Below are 16,740 nucleotides of genomic sequence, written 5' to 3'. Positions count from 1 at the left end.
TAAGTGATGGTTCTATGTCCGGGGTGGTCGTCGCGCGTCGTCAACGTTAAGAGCAAAGGATCATAATTAAGTGATGGTTCTATGTCCGGGGTGGTCGTCGAGCGTCGTCAACGTTAAGAGCAAAGGATCATAATTAAGTGATGGTTCTATGTCCGGGGTGGTCGTCGCGCGTCGTCAACGTTAAGAGCAAAGGATCATAATGAAGTGATGGTTCTATGTCCGGGGTGGTCGTCGCGCGTCGTCAACGTTAAGAGCAAAGGATCATAATGAAGTGATGGTTCTATGTCCGGGGTGGTCGTCGCGCGTCGTCAACGTTAAGAGCAAAGGATCATAATGAAGTGATGGTTCTATGTCCGGGGAGGTCGTCGCGCGTCGTCAACGTTAAGAGCAAAGGATCATAATTAAGTGATGGTTCTATGTCCGGGGCGGTCGTCGCGCGTCGTCAACGTTAAGAGCAAAGGATCATAATTAAGTGATGGTTCTATGTCCGGGGAGGTCGTCGCGTGTCGTCAACGTTAAGAGCAAAGGATCATAATTAAGTGATGGTTCTATGTCCGGGGTCGTCGTCGCGCGTCGTCAACGTTAAGAGCAAAGGATCATAATGAAGTGATGGTTCTATGTCCGGGGTCGTCGTCGCGCGTCGTCAACGTTAAGAGCAAAGGATCATAATTAAGTGATGGTTCTATGTCCGGGGCGGTCGTCGCGCGTCGTCAACGTTAAGAGCAAAGGATTAAATTAAACTTGGTCTGAATGTTTTTCGCATTGAAATGCAGAACAAGTTTGACGACGTGTATTTTCGAATAAAAAAGTAGGTATCAGGTGCTTAAAATATAGAAATATTGTTAACGTGAATAACGCAGAGTACACAGGTTCCAGTCATAGCGCTTCTTAGAGGTGTCAAGAAGAGCAATTTAAAATTTTATCTTGGAATATAAATGGACTGGTTCGAAAACTTTGTGATCCTGACTTTTAGAAATAATAAAGGAAAATGACATTATTGTACTATTGTACTGTACACTTATATGTGAACAAATCTATACATTCTAGAAAAGTGAGACACTCTGGTGGGATTTCTTTTTATAATAAATGTAGTTTGAAAGACAAAATTAGTATTATTAGCAAAAATTAAAGTGGTATATGCTGGTTAAAAATTTGTAGATCTATTCTTACTTGTGATACAGACGTTTATTTTTGTTGCACATATATCCCTCCATGTGACTCACACGTATTGAACAGATTTGATATTGATATGTTTAATCAATTAGAAATAGATATAGAAAAGTATAAAATGTTAGGTGAGGTGATTTTCTTTTGCAAGGTGAAACCATTTTACTTCAAGATTTTTTTTCAAGATTTCAAAATATTTTATTTGGTAACGTAAACATGACGTTTCTTGCTACACAATACATATATACAATGATACAATATAACTTGTCAACATGACATTTATAAGCTTTATAGCTTTCTGCCCAATCCCAAAATGTACTTTGTAAATATTGTTCACTTGTTAAATGTTTTGTTGAATAAATATGTTTAAACCAACATGACACAACTTTATAGACAATTACATTTTAGCGGAAAATATGATACATATAGTCAAAACAAGCGAGAAAACAAGGAGGCTGAACTAATGGAGATTTTGTATATTTAATGACTTACAGCTAAATAACAGTCAAAATCAGTCAAATGTTTCATGAAATTATTGAATTATAACACGGACAATTAGTATATTATTTGATTTATAAAGGTATATACAGTAATAAGCTTATTCAGATATCATATTTACAATACCTTGACGTATTTCAAACGCTTCATATATATATTTACATAATTTAAGTTGCATGTTGTTGTTGGTATTCTGCATTAGTTCAACGAATTTATGGACACTAGGTCTATTATAATAATATTTCTTTAAGTACTGTTTACGTATATCATTACAAAGCATAACAAATACATACAAAATGAAATTCGTCTTCTATATCACGTAAATTACAAATAAGACAATATCTCTCACTATGTTCAGTTCTACAATTACCATACCGTCCAGTTTCTATTGTAAGTTGATGTGAAGACAATCTTTATTTTGCAAAAGCAATCTTCAATTTCTTAGGAATTTTATCAAGATACAGTGAGTAATCAAATGACGTCTTAAAAAGTCTATATGTGCCTAGGCTAGGGCTAGTTGTTACATTATGATACTACCATGACTGGATGAATTGATCAATAAGAGTTTGCTTAAATAATAAATGTGCATTTTTAAGGTTATAAATACTTGGATTATACCATTTATATGACAAACCTGCATTATCTAACAATGATTTCACATCAGACAACAAGTTATTTTTTTCTCTTTGAATATAATTTAACATTGATGTATATAAGTATCTAACTATAACTTTTTTACTCTCCTTCAAACAATTATTCAAATGAATTTAAACAACACAAATGTAAAGCTGAGAAAGAACATATTAATTTTACTTCAAGAAATGACGAGGACTATAATTCCCTTTTCTCTATTGACGACTTAATTTATTCAATTAAAACTGCAAAACACAGTGCTGCAAGCCCGGACGAAATTTACTACCAGTTTCTTAAACATCTACCGCCCCAATCTCTTGACTTGCTTCTTGAAATTTTTAACAGAATTTGGGTTTCTGGTGAATTTCCTAACACTTGGAAAAATGCGTTGGTTATTCCTATCCCTAAAACTGGAAAAGATTCAACTGACCCTACAAATTATCGCCCAATTTCACTAACAAGTTGCGTCTGCAAAACATTCGAGAGAATGATAAATAATCGGTTAGTTTGGTATCTAGAAAATAATGGAATTATTACTAATTTTCAGTCAGGTTTTCGTAAACAGCGAAGTACAAACGATCATCTTGTACGACTTGAAACTTTTTTAATAGAAGCCTTTGTAAATAAACAACACCTGGTTATTTTTTTCTTTGATCTTGAGAAGGCTAACGATACTACTTGGAAATATAGTATCTTAAAAGATCTAAAGGATGCTGGACTTAAAGGCAGACTTCCTCTTTTCATTTCTGGATTTTTAAACGATAAGCACTTTAAAGTAAGACTTGGTTCAACTTTTTCTGAAGATCACCAACAAGAACAAGGTGTTCCTCAAGGAAGCATACTTTCTGTTACACTTTTTGGCCTTAAAATAAACAATATTGCTAGCGCTCTTACACCAGGCATAGATTGTTCTCTATATGTAGATGATTTTCTTATATGCTATCGATCGAAAAGTATGAGAACAATTGAAAGGCAACTTCAACAAAATTTAGATAAAATCCAAAAGTGGGCAATAGAAAATGGTTTCAAATTTTCAAAGTCAAAAACTCAATGTGTTCATTTTTGTCGATTGCGGAAACACCATAATGACCCTTAACTTTACATATCTGGTTCTAAAATTCCAGTAGTTGATGAAGCTAAGTTTTTAGGAATTATATTTGACAAAAAACTTTCTTTTATACCACATATTAAACATTTGAAAACTAAATGCCTTAAAGCTTTAAATTTACTAAAGGTTTTATCAAGTACAAATTGGGGATCAAATTCTTCCACATTACTGAAATTATACAGAAGTCTTATCCGATCAAAATTAGATTATGGTTCTGTAGTATATGGGTCTGCAAGAAAATCATATCTTCACATGCTAGATACCATACATCACCAGGGTTTACGGTTAGCTTTAGGTGCATTTCGCACCTCACCTGTAGAAAGTCTATATGCGGAAGCTGGTGAACCATCGCTTCAACTTCGTCGAAAAAAGCTATCACTTCAATATGCAACTAGAATTTCATCAAATAGCAAAACTCCAGCCAAAAATATTATTTTCAAACCAAGTTATATTGAAAAATTTGTTAACAAACCAAAGGAAATTAAACCATTAGGCCTTCGTTTAAAAGATGATTTAGATAAACTTCAAATTAATCCTGTCAGTATCCTTCAAAATGACGATGAGGATGTTCCACCTTGGACTTATAATTCCCCTGAAATAAATATTAACCTTTCAAATATAAAAAAAGTCATCAAATTCACATGAACATTTCAAAGAGAAGTTTCTAGCAATTAAGGAAGAACATGAAAATTTTATACATATTTATACGGACGGTTCAAATGAAGGTTGCAAAGTAGGTGCGGCTGTGTTTGAAAATAATTTTACATCTAGTTAGAGGTTACCAGATAGTGCATCAATTTTTACTGCTGAAGCAAAAGCTATCGATTTAGCATTGTCATACATACCACAGCATACCCACGATAAATTTGTGATATTTTCTGACTCGCTCTCTGTTTTAATATCCATTAAAAATAAAAAATCTGACAATATCATGGTAAAGAAACTTCGTTTACGATTTCATGATATACTAAAAACGATATATGTTAAAATATATTGGATTCCAAGTCATGTAGGAATACGAGGAAATGAAAAAGTAGATGCCTTAGCTAAACAATTATAAAATTTTCAAAAGACTGACTTATTGTTACCTGCTTGTGATTTTAGACCGGCTATAAATAAACTCGTATCATCTGAATGGAAAGCAAATTGGGACAATGCCGTTTTAAATAAACTTCACGATATAAACCCATCTCTTGTTGTGTCACCATCTCTATCTCTGTCAAACCGCCGTGATCAAATAGTTCTTCTTCGATGCCGAATTGGACACACTAAAATTACCAATTCTTATCTCCATACAAATGACAATGCCCCTTTCTGTGTAGATTGTAATGAAAATTTTACTGTCAAGCATTTTCTTCTTGAATGTCATGATTTTTCACAGGCCCGTAATAGATTTTATTCTGTAAATTCACTCAAAGAACTTTTTAATACAATTCCATCAAAAAACATAATTGATTATTTGAAAAAGATAAATTTGTATTCTAGGATCTAATTGGTTCAGTTCTATTGTCATTTACAAAGTTAAACATAACATTTTGAGGTTATTGTAGCATTCGGCACGGTGTGGCCGGTTGTGTGTTGACTTGCTGTAAAAATATAAAAAAAACAAACTGTTAACAATATTTGACCAGAATTGGATAATCCGTACATATCTGTTTACATATAAAGGGTACCTTTTTAGCTCAACATAAATAACCATGCTGCTAGTTGACATCTTAACACATAACATGGACTAACGAAATTTTAGATGTACTCGTTCGATTTCCTAACTTTTACTAAATTCCCATATTTCACAGGCATAATTCAAAATATTTTCAATTTATTAAAGAATTTGAAATATGAAAACCAAATGATCTATCTGATCACGATGTTCTTCATTTCTGTATAGAGAGAATACGCCCACAACAAAATCCACGTGACCCAAGTTCAACCCATGAACTATTTTTAGCGTGGGGTGACTCAAAGTTGATATATTCCGAAATTATTTATCGGTCGATACACAGATAAGCAATAATTTGAATAATGTTTCTTTCTGTAAATGAAACAATAAGATCTTTTACGACATATATGCAAGAAAATGCATTTAAAGTACATGTATTTGGCAAATGCAAAAATACTAATCGAGAAATAAATTCAAAAACGAAGAAAAAGGTTTGATAAAGAATGCTATGAGGCCAGAAAAGCATTAAATAGAGCAAGAAATGTATTTTTGAGAAATAGAGCGAACGAGAATAAAAGCATTTTCATAAATAAAAGAAAGTTATATAAGAATATAAAACTTAGATGTAAACGTTTATTAAAAAAAGACAGGCAACGAGGGGCAACTAGTATTAAAATTAGCATAATGTAACCTAAAATCGTTTTGGAGAAATGTGAGAACACAATACAGGCAACCTACTATAGAAAATAGTAACATAAGTATTGATGATATGTATATACATTTTAATAGTTTTTACGGTTCTACACCACTGTATGATCATGAAAATATTGATGTACATAATGTTTAAATATATGATAATGATTTAGATGTTGAATTTACATCGATGGAGATAAAAAATGCAATATTTTAGCAAAACAATTCTAAATGCCCAGGTACTGGCCATCTGATTGCAGAAGTATTTAGAAATTCAATTGATATAATTTGTCCATTTCTCACACGCTTTTATAATAAAATATTTAATGATGCTGTATTTCCTGAATGCTGGGGAGAAGGTAATATAATACCAATTTTTAAAGGTGGGGCTCATAAAGCAAAAAACTTTTGCGGAATTACACTTAATAATATTTTGTCCAAAATATACTAAACATTATTGGTTGATAGACTTATTAAATGGGCTGATAAACATGAAAAATTTATTGATAATCAATATGGGTTTCAAAGGAATAAGTCAAATATTGACTGTAGTTTTGTTCTACGTGCTATAATAACAAAAACTTTGTCGAGTAAGAAGAAACTCTATGTAGTATTTTAGATTGCGTATTGATAGGGTTTTATTATGGAGAAAGTTACTGAATGAAAATATAAGTACAAACTTTTTTACTGCAATCAAGCCAATATATTGTATTGTTAAATCTTTTGTAAAATATAAAAACATGCATTCTGATCTAATTAATTCTAAGATTGGAGTTAAACAGGGAGATCCAGCAAGTAACATATTGTGTTTATTTTTTTCTCAATGATATATTAAATAATATAATAAATAGGACCATTCCTGGTATTGTTAACATTGATGATATACAGGTATTTTTGTTGTTATTTACAGACAGCGCTGTAGTTTTCACACATGATCCAAATTCATTGCAATCTATCTTGAATTATATAGAACATACTTGCAATATGTGGAATCTGAAATTAAATGTGTCTAAAATAAAAGTCGTGATTTTTGTGTCGCCTCTACGGAGTAGTGGCGACATATAGGGATCAATTCTCCGTCGTCTGTCTGTCCGTCTGTCTGTCTGTCTGTCCGTCTTTCCGTCCGTCCGTCACAAAACTTGTCCGGACTACCCCTCAGAATCTACTGGTGCAATTTCATCCAAACTTTACAGGAATGATCAGTATCAAGTCTAGTTGTGCATATTGTCAGCATTTTCCGGTTCAATGATTTTTGTCAGAGTTATGGCCCTTTAATAATTTTTAATTTTAAAGTTTGTCCGGACTACTTCTCTTATACTACTGATGCAATTTCAATGAAACTTTACAGGATTGATCTGTAGCTCAATTCCTTGCGCATATTGCACGGGTTTTCCGGTTGAATGATTTTTGGCCGAGTTATGGCCCTTTGATAAAAAGGTGTTTTTTCTGTGTGTTGCCAGATACACAATAGCTTGTCCGGACTACTCCTCATAAACTACTGGTGCAATTTCATCCAAACTTTATAGGAATGATCAGTACCAAGTCTAGTTGTGTATATTGTCAGCATTTTGCGGTTCAATGATTTTTGTCAGAGTTATGGCCCTTTAATAATTTTTATTTTTAAAGTTTGTCCGGACTAGTTCTTTTATACCACTTATAAAATTTCAATGAAATTTTACAGGATTGATCTGTAGCTCAAGTCTTTGCGCATATTGCACGGGTTTTCCGGTTGAATGATTTTTGGCTGAGTTATGGCCCTTTGATAAAAAGGTGTTTTTTTCTGTGTGTTGCCAAATACGCAAAAGCTTGTCCGGACTACTCCTCATAAGCTACTGGTGCAATAATATCCAAACTTTACATGATTGATCAGTACCAAGTCTAGTTTGCTCTGTCCGTTTGTCTGTCCGTCTGTCACAAAATTTGTCCCAACATGAAATTGGCCATTATGAGGCGACACATGTGATAACTGATCGCTCTTGTTGAAAATGGTAGACATACATCTTATGATTTCTTTTTGTATAACACTAGATTTGAAATTGAAGAATCTTTTAAAAATTAGGTGTGTATCTTTTTAAAAATGGAAACAGGAACAGAACTAAAAAATATATTGCGCAACATGCGTCATATTTACTACATAATTTATTTATTGTATGAAACCAGTTGAAACTTCCAGTTTCCCAAATGATAATGTACCAACATTAAATTTTGCTGCAGAAGTGTTGGGGCATCATGCTGGCCCGAACATAGGAATTATATGGTGAACTTGATCGTACACCAATGACCATTCATGGAAAACTAATATTGATCAAATACGGGTTAAAACTTCTTAAACTTAATGAAAGAACTATATTGTATAAAATTTTATTATGTTAAAACAGATGCCGACAATGGTGTAATTTATAGTGGTAAAAACTGGGCGTATACTGTTTTTAAAAGACTATTTTAGAGCAGACTGGCTTGTTTTATATGTGGGAAAATCAGTTTACTATACATATAGATTTTAGTATTATCAAACAACGAATTTTAGACATATTCTATCAAAGTGGGTATTCCTGAATTAATAACTCGTCTAGACTAGATACGTATTGTTTATTTAAACATTCATTCGAATTTGAAAACTATTTGGATTTTATCGTTGAACCGAATTTTAGGGTAGCTTTAGCCAATTTCGTTCAGTTCATCTTTTCATATTTTTGCTATTGAACGTGGACGGCTTAGAAATATACCAAGAATTGAAAGATTGTGTAGTAATTGTAATGCCGGTCTTATAGAAAATGAGTATCATTTTGTATTTATATGTTCTAAATTCCAGGACTTAAGATCAAAATATATAAAGAGATATCATTATACATATACGTGGCCAACGAAACAGAAGTTTGTTAATCTCATATGTGCAAAATCAAAAGCAATAATTAATAATTTAGCAAAATATATATACATGTACTATGCAAACTTGCGAAATAACCAGTCATCTTTGATGCAGATACATATATTATATTATTGTGCTCTTCTGTAAACCATGTCCTTGTATAAAAAATTGTATTGCTATGGAACATGTTGTTTCAATGCAATAAAAAATTTGTAGTTGTAGTCGTAGTTAACACGCTAATGGCTACTGTTTTGATTTAAATATCCTGGAAATAAGTTATGAAGGTTGTTTAGATACTTTCTAAGTCAAGTTCGAATATGGGTTACCTGGGATCAAAAACAAGGTCACAGCCTAAATATGGAAAACAAACTTGTGAACACCCTGGTGGCTACTATTTCAGTCGAATTTTTCTGGAAATTGGTCAGAAAATATTATAATGATTTCAAGGTCAAGTTCGAATATGGGTTACCTGGGGTCAAAATATAGGTTAAACAGCCCGAGTATGGAAAAATATTGTTAATACACTTTTCAAGGTCAAGTTCGAATAAGGGTTACCTGGGGTCAAAATATAGGTTAAACAGCCCAAGTATGGAAAAATATTGTTAATACGCTTGGGGCTACTGTTTCAATCATTTTTTTTTTGTGGAATTTGGTCAAAAGAATAATTATGATTTCAAGGTCAAGTTCGAATATTTGGTAAACTGGGATCAAATACTATGTCACATAGCCGAAATATGGAAAAATGTTGTTAACACTATAGCGGCTGCTGTTCCACTCCATATATTTTCCACTCCATATATTTTAGAGATTGATCAGAAAGTTGATTTACTGATTTATAGATTAAGTTCGAGACTGGATTATCTGTTAGCAATAGATAGCTCACAATGCCCAAATATGGACATACGCTGTTAACACACTATGGGCTACTATTCCAGTCCAAATATCATGGAAATTGATCAGAATGGTTGTTGTGAAGATTTCTAGGTCAAATGAGAATATTTATTAACTTTATTAAAATCTAGGTCACACAGCCTTAATATAAAAACATTGTTAACATTCTAGAGTCTATTGTTTAAATCCAAATATCCTTGAAAGTGGTTAGAAAGGTTGTTAAATAATTTCTAGATCAAGATTGAATATGGGTTGCCTGGGGACAAAAATTATGTTACACAGCCCCAATATCGAAAAGCCTTGTTATCACCTTAGAGGCTACTGTTTTAATACAAATATCCTACAAATCGCTCAGGAAGGTTGTTTTGCTGATTTCTAAGTCATGTTCAAATATGGCGTTTGGTTTTGATCGTTGTTATAATAGGACGAGACTAATCGCAGTATCATAATAACCTGTAAGCATTTTCATTGAGAGCCAACTTTCTAGTCTTTATACCTCATGAAAATATGATTACGTTGTGTGTGATACAAATGCTTGCATCAGTGCACATAATTCCAGGAAGATTCGTCACGCGCATGACGTTAGTTATGGAAATGTATGCTCTGCCATCCCAATTTCCCCCAAAAAAGTGTTTCATTCACACATAACTTTGTCGATCTCCTTATCTTTTTTAATATTGTAAATTGCTGACAAGTAAATTCACGTGAAACGCACCCGCTCAAAAACATACATGTATGTCGTAAAACTTTATTTGTTTTATATTTTGTCAGATTTGGCTGGCAACATGTTTTTAAATGGACAATGTGGTTTCGAGAATCCGTGTTTCACCTGTATCTCGTGGCATCAAGTACAATACCATGTGTTTCATTGATAAGGCCGTATTTATACTTGAAAAATAAATATTGAAGGTGTTTCACATTTGCGAATAACATTAAGTGAACTATTGTTCCGGAAGGGATATGAAATTCAATTGATAACCAATATTGTGTTGATTGTTATTCTTGGAACGGAACTCACTGCGGTATTTTGATATTCATTTCAAACATAGTATCAAGTTGATGTATTATAAAGATAAAAATATTAAAAATCCTTTTAAATTTTTTCTTATTTGACTTTCATTTATAAAGTGAGGGGAAAAAACTGTTTAACTTTTTCCTTTCATTTTTAACAAAATACAAAATTTATTTTTTTGTACGATTAAAAAATTGTAAGTTTTTTTTAAATTTTATTTGGGGTAAAGCATTTAGTAAACCAAATTGGGGTTATTTTTTTCCGGACTCAGGGGAAAGGGCGTTTTATTTTTGTGGCCCTTTTTTGGGAAGATGTAAATTTCCCAACCTCACTTCCTATACAGTAGGGATGGAGAGCGAAAGTTATTTTTTAAACTAACTTTTGAAAATTTACCGAATATGCTTTTCCAAGATTCATTTTTTAAAATTTTTTTAAATTTTAAAAAAAAATAAAATTCAATAAAAAAAAAAAATTACTTCACTTTAAAAAGGGCATTTTTCATCAAATAAATTAAAACAAAAAATTTTTAATAAATATTTTTAAAACATTTTCCCTTTTAATAAAAACTTTTAAATTTTTTACTGGGTTTAATATTTTTTTTTTCCTTTAAATTTTTCTTTTTCTTAATGGGGGTTTTTTAAAATTTATATTATCCCAAGGGGGTTTTTCCAAATTTATTTTTAAAAATGAAAACTTTTAATAAAAAAATATTTTTGCTTTTAGCCCTTTTTTTTTTAAAAATTGAAGGGGTTTTTTCTTTTTTTAAATATTTTTGTAACTTTAATTTTTTTAAGAATAATTGCCAAAAAAATTTAAACTTTTTGATGGAAAATTACGAAAGGCCCCAAAACCCCCGCATAACATCCTTTTATTGAAAAATCATTTTTGGAAACCCGGAAAAATTTTCGTTTGGGATGATGGTTTTTCTTGGAAAAAAAACTCACTGCGGTTTTTTTGATTTTCATTTCAAACAATTAAAAAATTGGATGATTATAAAAAAAAAATTTTTAAGAATCCTGCCCAATTTTTTTTTATATGACTTTCATTTTAAAATTACAAGTAAAGAAAAAAAATTGAAAACTTTTTTCCTTTTTTATGAAACACTTTTAATATTATTTTATCAAAACCTTATAATTTAAATTGAAACTTCTTTTTAATATTTTTGGGTCAGCATTATGTGCGTTTTTGGGGTTATTTCCTGACTCATGTAAAGGCCGATTTTAGTTTGGGCCCCTGACCCGGAAAATGTGAATGTCCACCTCACTTCCTATACAGTACTTTGGAGAGGCTTTTAAGTATTTTTAAACTATCACATTGTGTAAATTTCCCCGAAAGATGCCTCCAGTTTCCAGTGTTTTTTTTTATAAATTTTTAAATGTATCAAAAAGAAAAATTTTCCCTAATGAACAAAAAATATTTTAAAACATTAAAAAGGCACTTTTCAATCCCATTAAAATTACCAAAAATTTGGTTTTTAAAATGTTTAAAATTGGGTAAAAAAAAACAATTTTTTTCCTTCCCATAAAAGCACGAAAAATTTTACTAGATTTTAAAATTTTTTAAATTTTTTTAAATCTTGGTACATTTTTTTTAAAATAAAGGGTTTTTTTTTAATTTGATTTTTTATCTAAAAGGGGCTTTGCATTTTTCGGGAACCCCCACACCTTAAATACAAAAAATCAAAACCCAATTTTTAAAATTTTGGAAATAAAATATTTCCCTTATATTTGTTTTATTAGCCCCTGTTTTTTTTAAAAAATAAAGGGGGCTTTTTGTTTTTTTTTAAAATTTTTATCAAAAAACTTTAATCTTTTTAAGAAAATTTGTTTTTACTAAACTAAACTTCAATTTCAGAGGGAACAAATAAGACAGGGCAAAAAATCCCACCCGGTTTCCCCAAGGGGCAAAAAGGGATTGTCTGCATCTTTGAAAGGGGAAAAATTTTGCGATTTGATGTTTGGTTTAATTTTTAAAAGGGAAACCCTCACTGCGGTTTTTTTAAATATTCATTTAAAAAACCATACTTTTGGTAGTTTCAAATTATTATTAAAAAAATAAAAATTTTTAAGAATCCTGTTTTCAATTGTTTTCTATTGACTTTCATATTTGAAAAATTTGAAGAAAAACATTTTGAAAACCTGTTTTTATCATTTAAACAATACATTTTTATTTTATCTTATTGTTAAAAAATTTTTAACTTTTTTTAAATAGTTGGATCAGCATTTGTGACGATTGGGGTTTTTTTCCCCTGATTTCATGTAAGGCGACTTAGTTTTTTGGCGGTTTCCCGGGAAATGTGAATGTCCACCTGCACTTCCTATAAAATCAAATGGAGGAGTGTTTAAAATATTTTTAAAACCTACCCACTTTTTGTAAATTGTACCTTAGTTTTCACCCAAAGATTCATTTTAATTTTCATATAATTTTTAAAAGGGTATTAAAAAAGTAAATTTTGGTCAATAAACAAAAAAAGTGATTTTAAAATTTTGGAATAAGCCATTTCAACCCAAATTTTAAATTTCCCAAACAAGGGCTAAATGTTTAAATGGGTAAAAAATTTTTTTTGGGAAAAACCCAGTTTTCCCCTTACAAAAATAACATGAAAACCCATTCTAGATTTTAAATTTTTCAAATTTTTCTTAAATTTCTTTGGGAAATTTTCCCTTTAAAATAGGGGTTAATAATTTGGAATTATTTCCCCTGGAAGCTTTGCATTTTCGGGCCCAAAATTTAAATTTCATTTAAAATATGAAAACATTAATAAACATATTTTCTTTTAGCACTTTTTCGTTTTAAAAAATGAATCTATGTTTTTAAATATTGATCTTTAACTTTAAAATCTTTTTTTAAAAAATTTAATTATGTACTCAACAAAACCCTTAAACATTTTTTTAGAGGGGAACAAAGACAAAACAAGTGCCCCAAAATCAGCGGATACATGCATAATTTCAGGGCATCTTTGCAACGGAACGGGTGTCGATTGTATGATTTATTTTTGGGAACGGAACCCCACTCTTTTTAAATATTCATTTCAACAAAAGTTTTCAATTTGGATTCTTTTTTAAAAAATTTTTTTTTAATTTAAACCCGTCCAGTTTTTTTATTTTGACTTTTTATTTTATTCCCCAATTTGAGAGAAAAAGATGAAAACTGTTCCTTTTTTTAGTAACCATTTATATTTTTTTATCATCCCTTGATAAAAAAGTAACTTCTTTTAAAAATATTTTGGGTAGCATTTATGTGACAAAATTTGGGGTTTTTCTCCTGACCATTGACCCATTTTTTTTTTTGGGGCGCTGGTTTTGGAAGATGTAAAATTGTCCACCTCATTTCCTTTACATTTACGATGGAATCTGTAATATTTTTAACTATAAATTTGTGAAAATTTCCCCTTAGTATGCCCCCCAACTCATTTGTTATTTTTATAAAATTTTTTTTAAAGGGTACCCAAAAAGAAAAATATTTTTTTAAATTTGGAAAAAAAAAATTTTTTAAAACACTTTTGAAAAAGGGGCATTTCCCCAAACTTTAAAATTACCAAACCCAAATTTTAAAATTTGATTAATAGGAAATTAAAAAAATTTATTCCTTGCATATAGCACGAAAAACTATTTTTAGATTTTTGAAAAATTTTTTTCAAACTTTTGGGTTTAACTTTTTTTTAAATTTAAAGGGGTTTTAGAATTTTTAGTTAATCTAGAAGCAGGGCAGTTTGGGGGCCCACACAAATTATACTTAAACCCAAAACCCAATATGTAAACTTAATGAACTTTTTGCTTCATTTTTTGGTTTTTAAAACTGTTTTTTTTAAAACTTTTGGGCTATGTTTTTTTAAATTTTGTTTCTTACTTAATTTTTGTAAGAATAAGTTGATGTACTCAACTTAAAAACTTTTACATTTTTTCAAATGGAACAAGAGTCACAGACAGGGTGGCACAAAAAGCAGCGGATACATTTCAAGATTTATGCATCTTTCAACGGGAAAAATTGCGATTGTGTGGGGCATGATGGTTATTCTGGAACGGAACTCACTGCGGGTATTTTGATATTCATTTCAAACATACATGTAGTGTCAAATTGATGTATTATAAAAATAAAAATATTAAGAATCCTGTTCAATTGTTTCTTTATATGACTGTTCATATTATGACAAGTGAGAGAAAAACACTGATAACTGTTCCTTGATCATGTAACACAATACATATTTATTTTATCGTACTTGATTAATAATTGTTAAGCTTTTCGTTTTAATAGTTGGATCAGCATTATGTGACGATTGTGGTTATTTCTCCTGACTCATGTGAAGGCGACTTTAGTTTGTGGCGCTGATTCCGGAAGATGTGAATGTCCACCTGCACTTCCTATACAGTACGATGGAGAGTGCTGTAAGTATTCTTAAAACTATCACATTGTGTAAATTGTACCTGTAGTATGCATCCAGATTCAGTGTAATTTTCATATATTTTTTAAATGTATTAAAAAGTAAAATATTGTCAAGTGAACAAAAAAAAGTGATTTTACACATTGAATAAGGCACTTTCGATCCACATAAATTACCGAACAATGGTTAAAATGATTAATAGGTAATAAAACAATTATTCCTTGCATATAGCACGTAAACTATTACTAGAGTTTGAATATTTTAATTTTCTTAAACTCTTGGTACATTTTTCTTAATGAAGGTTTTATGAATTGATTAGTTCATCTAGAAGCATGCAGTTTTCAGGCCACACAGCAGTTATAATTGAATCATTAAAATAGGTAAACATTGAATAAACATATTTGTTTCTTAGCACTGTTTTAGCTTTAAAGACCGAATGGGCTAGTGTTTTTTTTAAATATTGAACGTAACATTAATCTTTGTAAGAATAAGTTATGTACTTAACTAAAACTTCACATATTTTAGATGGAACAAGAGTTACAGACAGATGCACAAATGCAGCGGATACATGCATAGATTGTCATGCATCTTGCAACGGAACAGTGTGCGATTGTGATGATGGTTATTCTTGGAACGGAACTCACTGCGGTATTTTGATATTCATTTCAAACATAGTATCAAGTGGATGTATTATTAAGATAATTTTTTTAATGAATCCTGTCCAGTTGTTTCTTATATGACTGTTCATATTATTACGAGTGAGAGAAAAAGACTGATAACTGTTCCTTTATTATGTAACACGATTTATATTATTTTATCATACGTGATCAATAAATGTAAGCTTCGTTTTAATAGTTGGGTCAGCATTATGTGACGATTTTGGTTATTCTCCTGACCTCATGTTTTTTTTTTTTTTTTTTTTTTTTTTTCTGAACTCCAGGACGACGACTTAGTTTGTGGCGCTGAGTCTTGGAAGATGATTGAATGTCCACCCTGCACTTCCTATACAGTACGATGGAGAGTTTTTTTTTTTTTTTTTTTTTACCTGTAAGTTTTCTTAAACTATCACATTGTGGTAAATTGTACCCTGTAGTTATGCCTCCAGATTTCAGTGTTATTTTTATAGAATTTTTTAAATGTATCAAAAAGTAAAATATTCTCAAGTGAAACAAAAAAAGTGAAATTTTACACATTGAATAAGGCACTTTCCGATCCACATAAATTACCGAACAATGGTTTAAATGATTAATTCAGGTAATAAAACAATTATTCCTTGCATATAGCACTTAAACTATTACTAGAGTTTGAATATTTTAAATTTCTTAAACTGCATTTTTTTTTTTTTTTTTTTTTTTTTTTTTTTTTTTTTTTTTTTTTGTTTTTTTTTTTTTTTTTTTTTTTTTTTTTTTTTTTTTTTTTTTTTTTTTTTTTTTTTTTTTTTGGTACATTTTTCTTAATGAAGGTTTTATGAATTGATTAGTTCATCTAGAAGCATGCAGTTTTCAGACCACACAGCAATTATACTTAAATCAGAACAATATGTAAACATTGAATGAACATATTTGCTTCATATTTGCTTATTAGCACTGTTTTTGTTTTAAAGACTGAATTGGCTTGTGTTTTTCTTAAAATATTGATCTTAACATTAATCTTTGTAAGAATAAGTTGTGTACTCAACTAAATCTTCACATATTTCAGATGGAACAAGAGTCACAGACAGATGCACAAATGCAGCGGATACATGCATAGATTGTCATGCATCTTGCAACGGAACAATTTGCGATTGTGATGATGGTTATTCTTGGAACGGAACTCACTGCGGTATTTT

General features: G+C 30.6%; 1 protein-coding gene across 1 annotated transcript in view; it reads left to right on the top strand.

Moving 5' to 3' along the window:
* LOC132760672 (uncharacterized) overlaps positions 1-16,740 on the top strand; it is a 38,312-nt gene that overhangs the window by 9,415 nt on the left and 12,157 nt on the right. Inside the window, exons 5-7 of the mRNA XM_060752704.1 lie at positions 14,838-14,916; positions 15,438-15,560; positions 16,611-16,733. Coding sequence (XP_060608687.1) covers positions 14,838-14,916; positions 15,438-15,560; positions 16,611-16,733 — 325 coding nt within the window. The remainder of the gene's footprint in view (positions 1-14,837; positions 14,917-15,437; positions 15,561-16,610; positions 16,734-16,740) is intronic.

Source organism: Ruditapes philippinarum, unplaced genomic scaffold (assembly GCF_026571515.1).
Source record: "Ruditapes philippinarum isolate M1 unplaced genomic scaffold, ASM2657151v2 ctg2269_1_1_1_1, whole genome shotgun sequence".
Classification (NCBI taxonomy): Eukaryota; Metazoa; Mollusca; class Bivalvia; order Venerida; family Veneridae; genus Ruditapes; species Ruditapes philippinarum.
The sequence above is the reverse complement of the archived record's forward strand: the minus strand, read 5'-3'. Positions and strand labels throughout refer to the sequence as shown.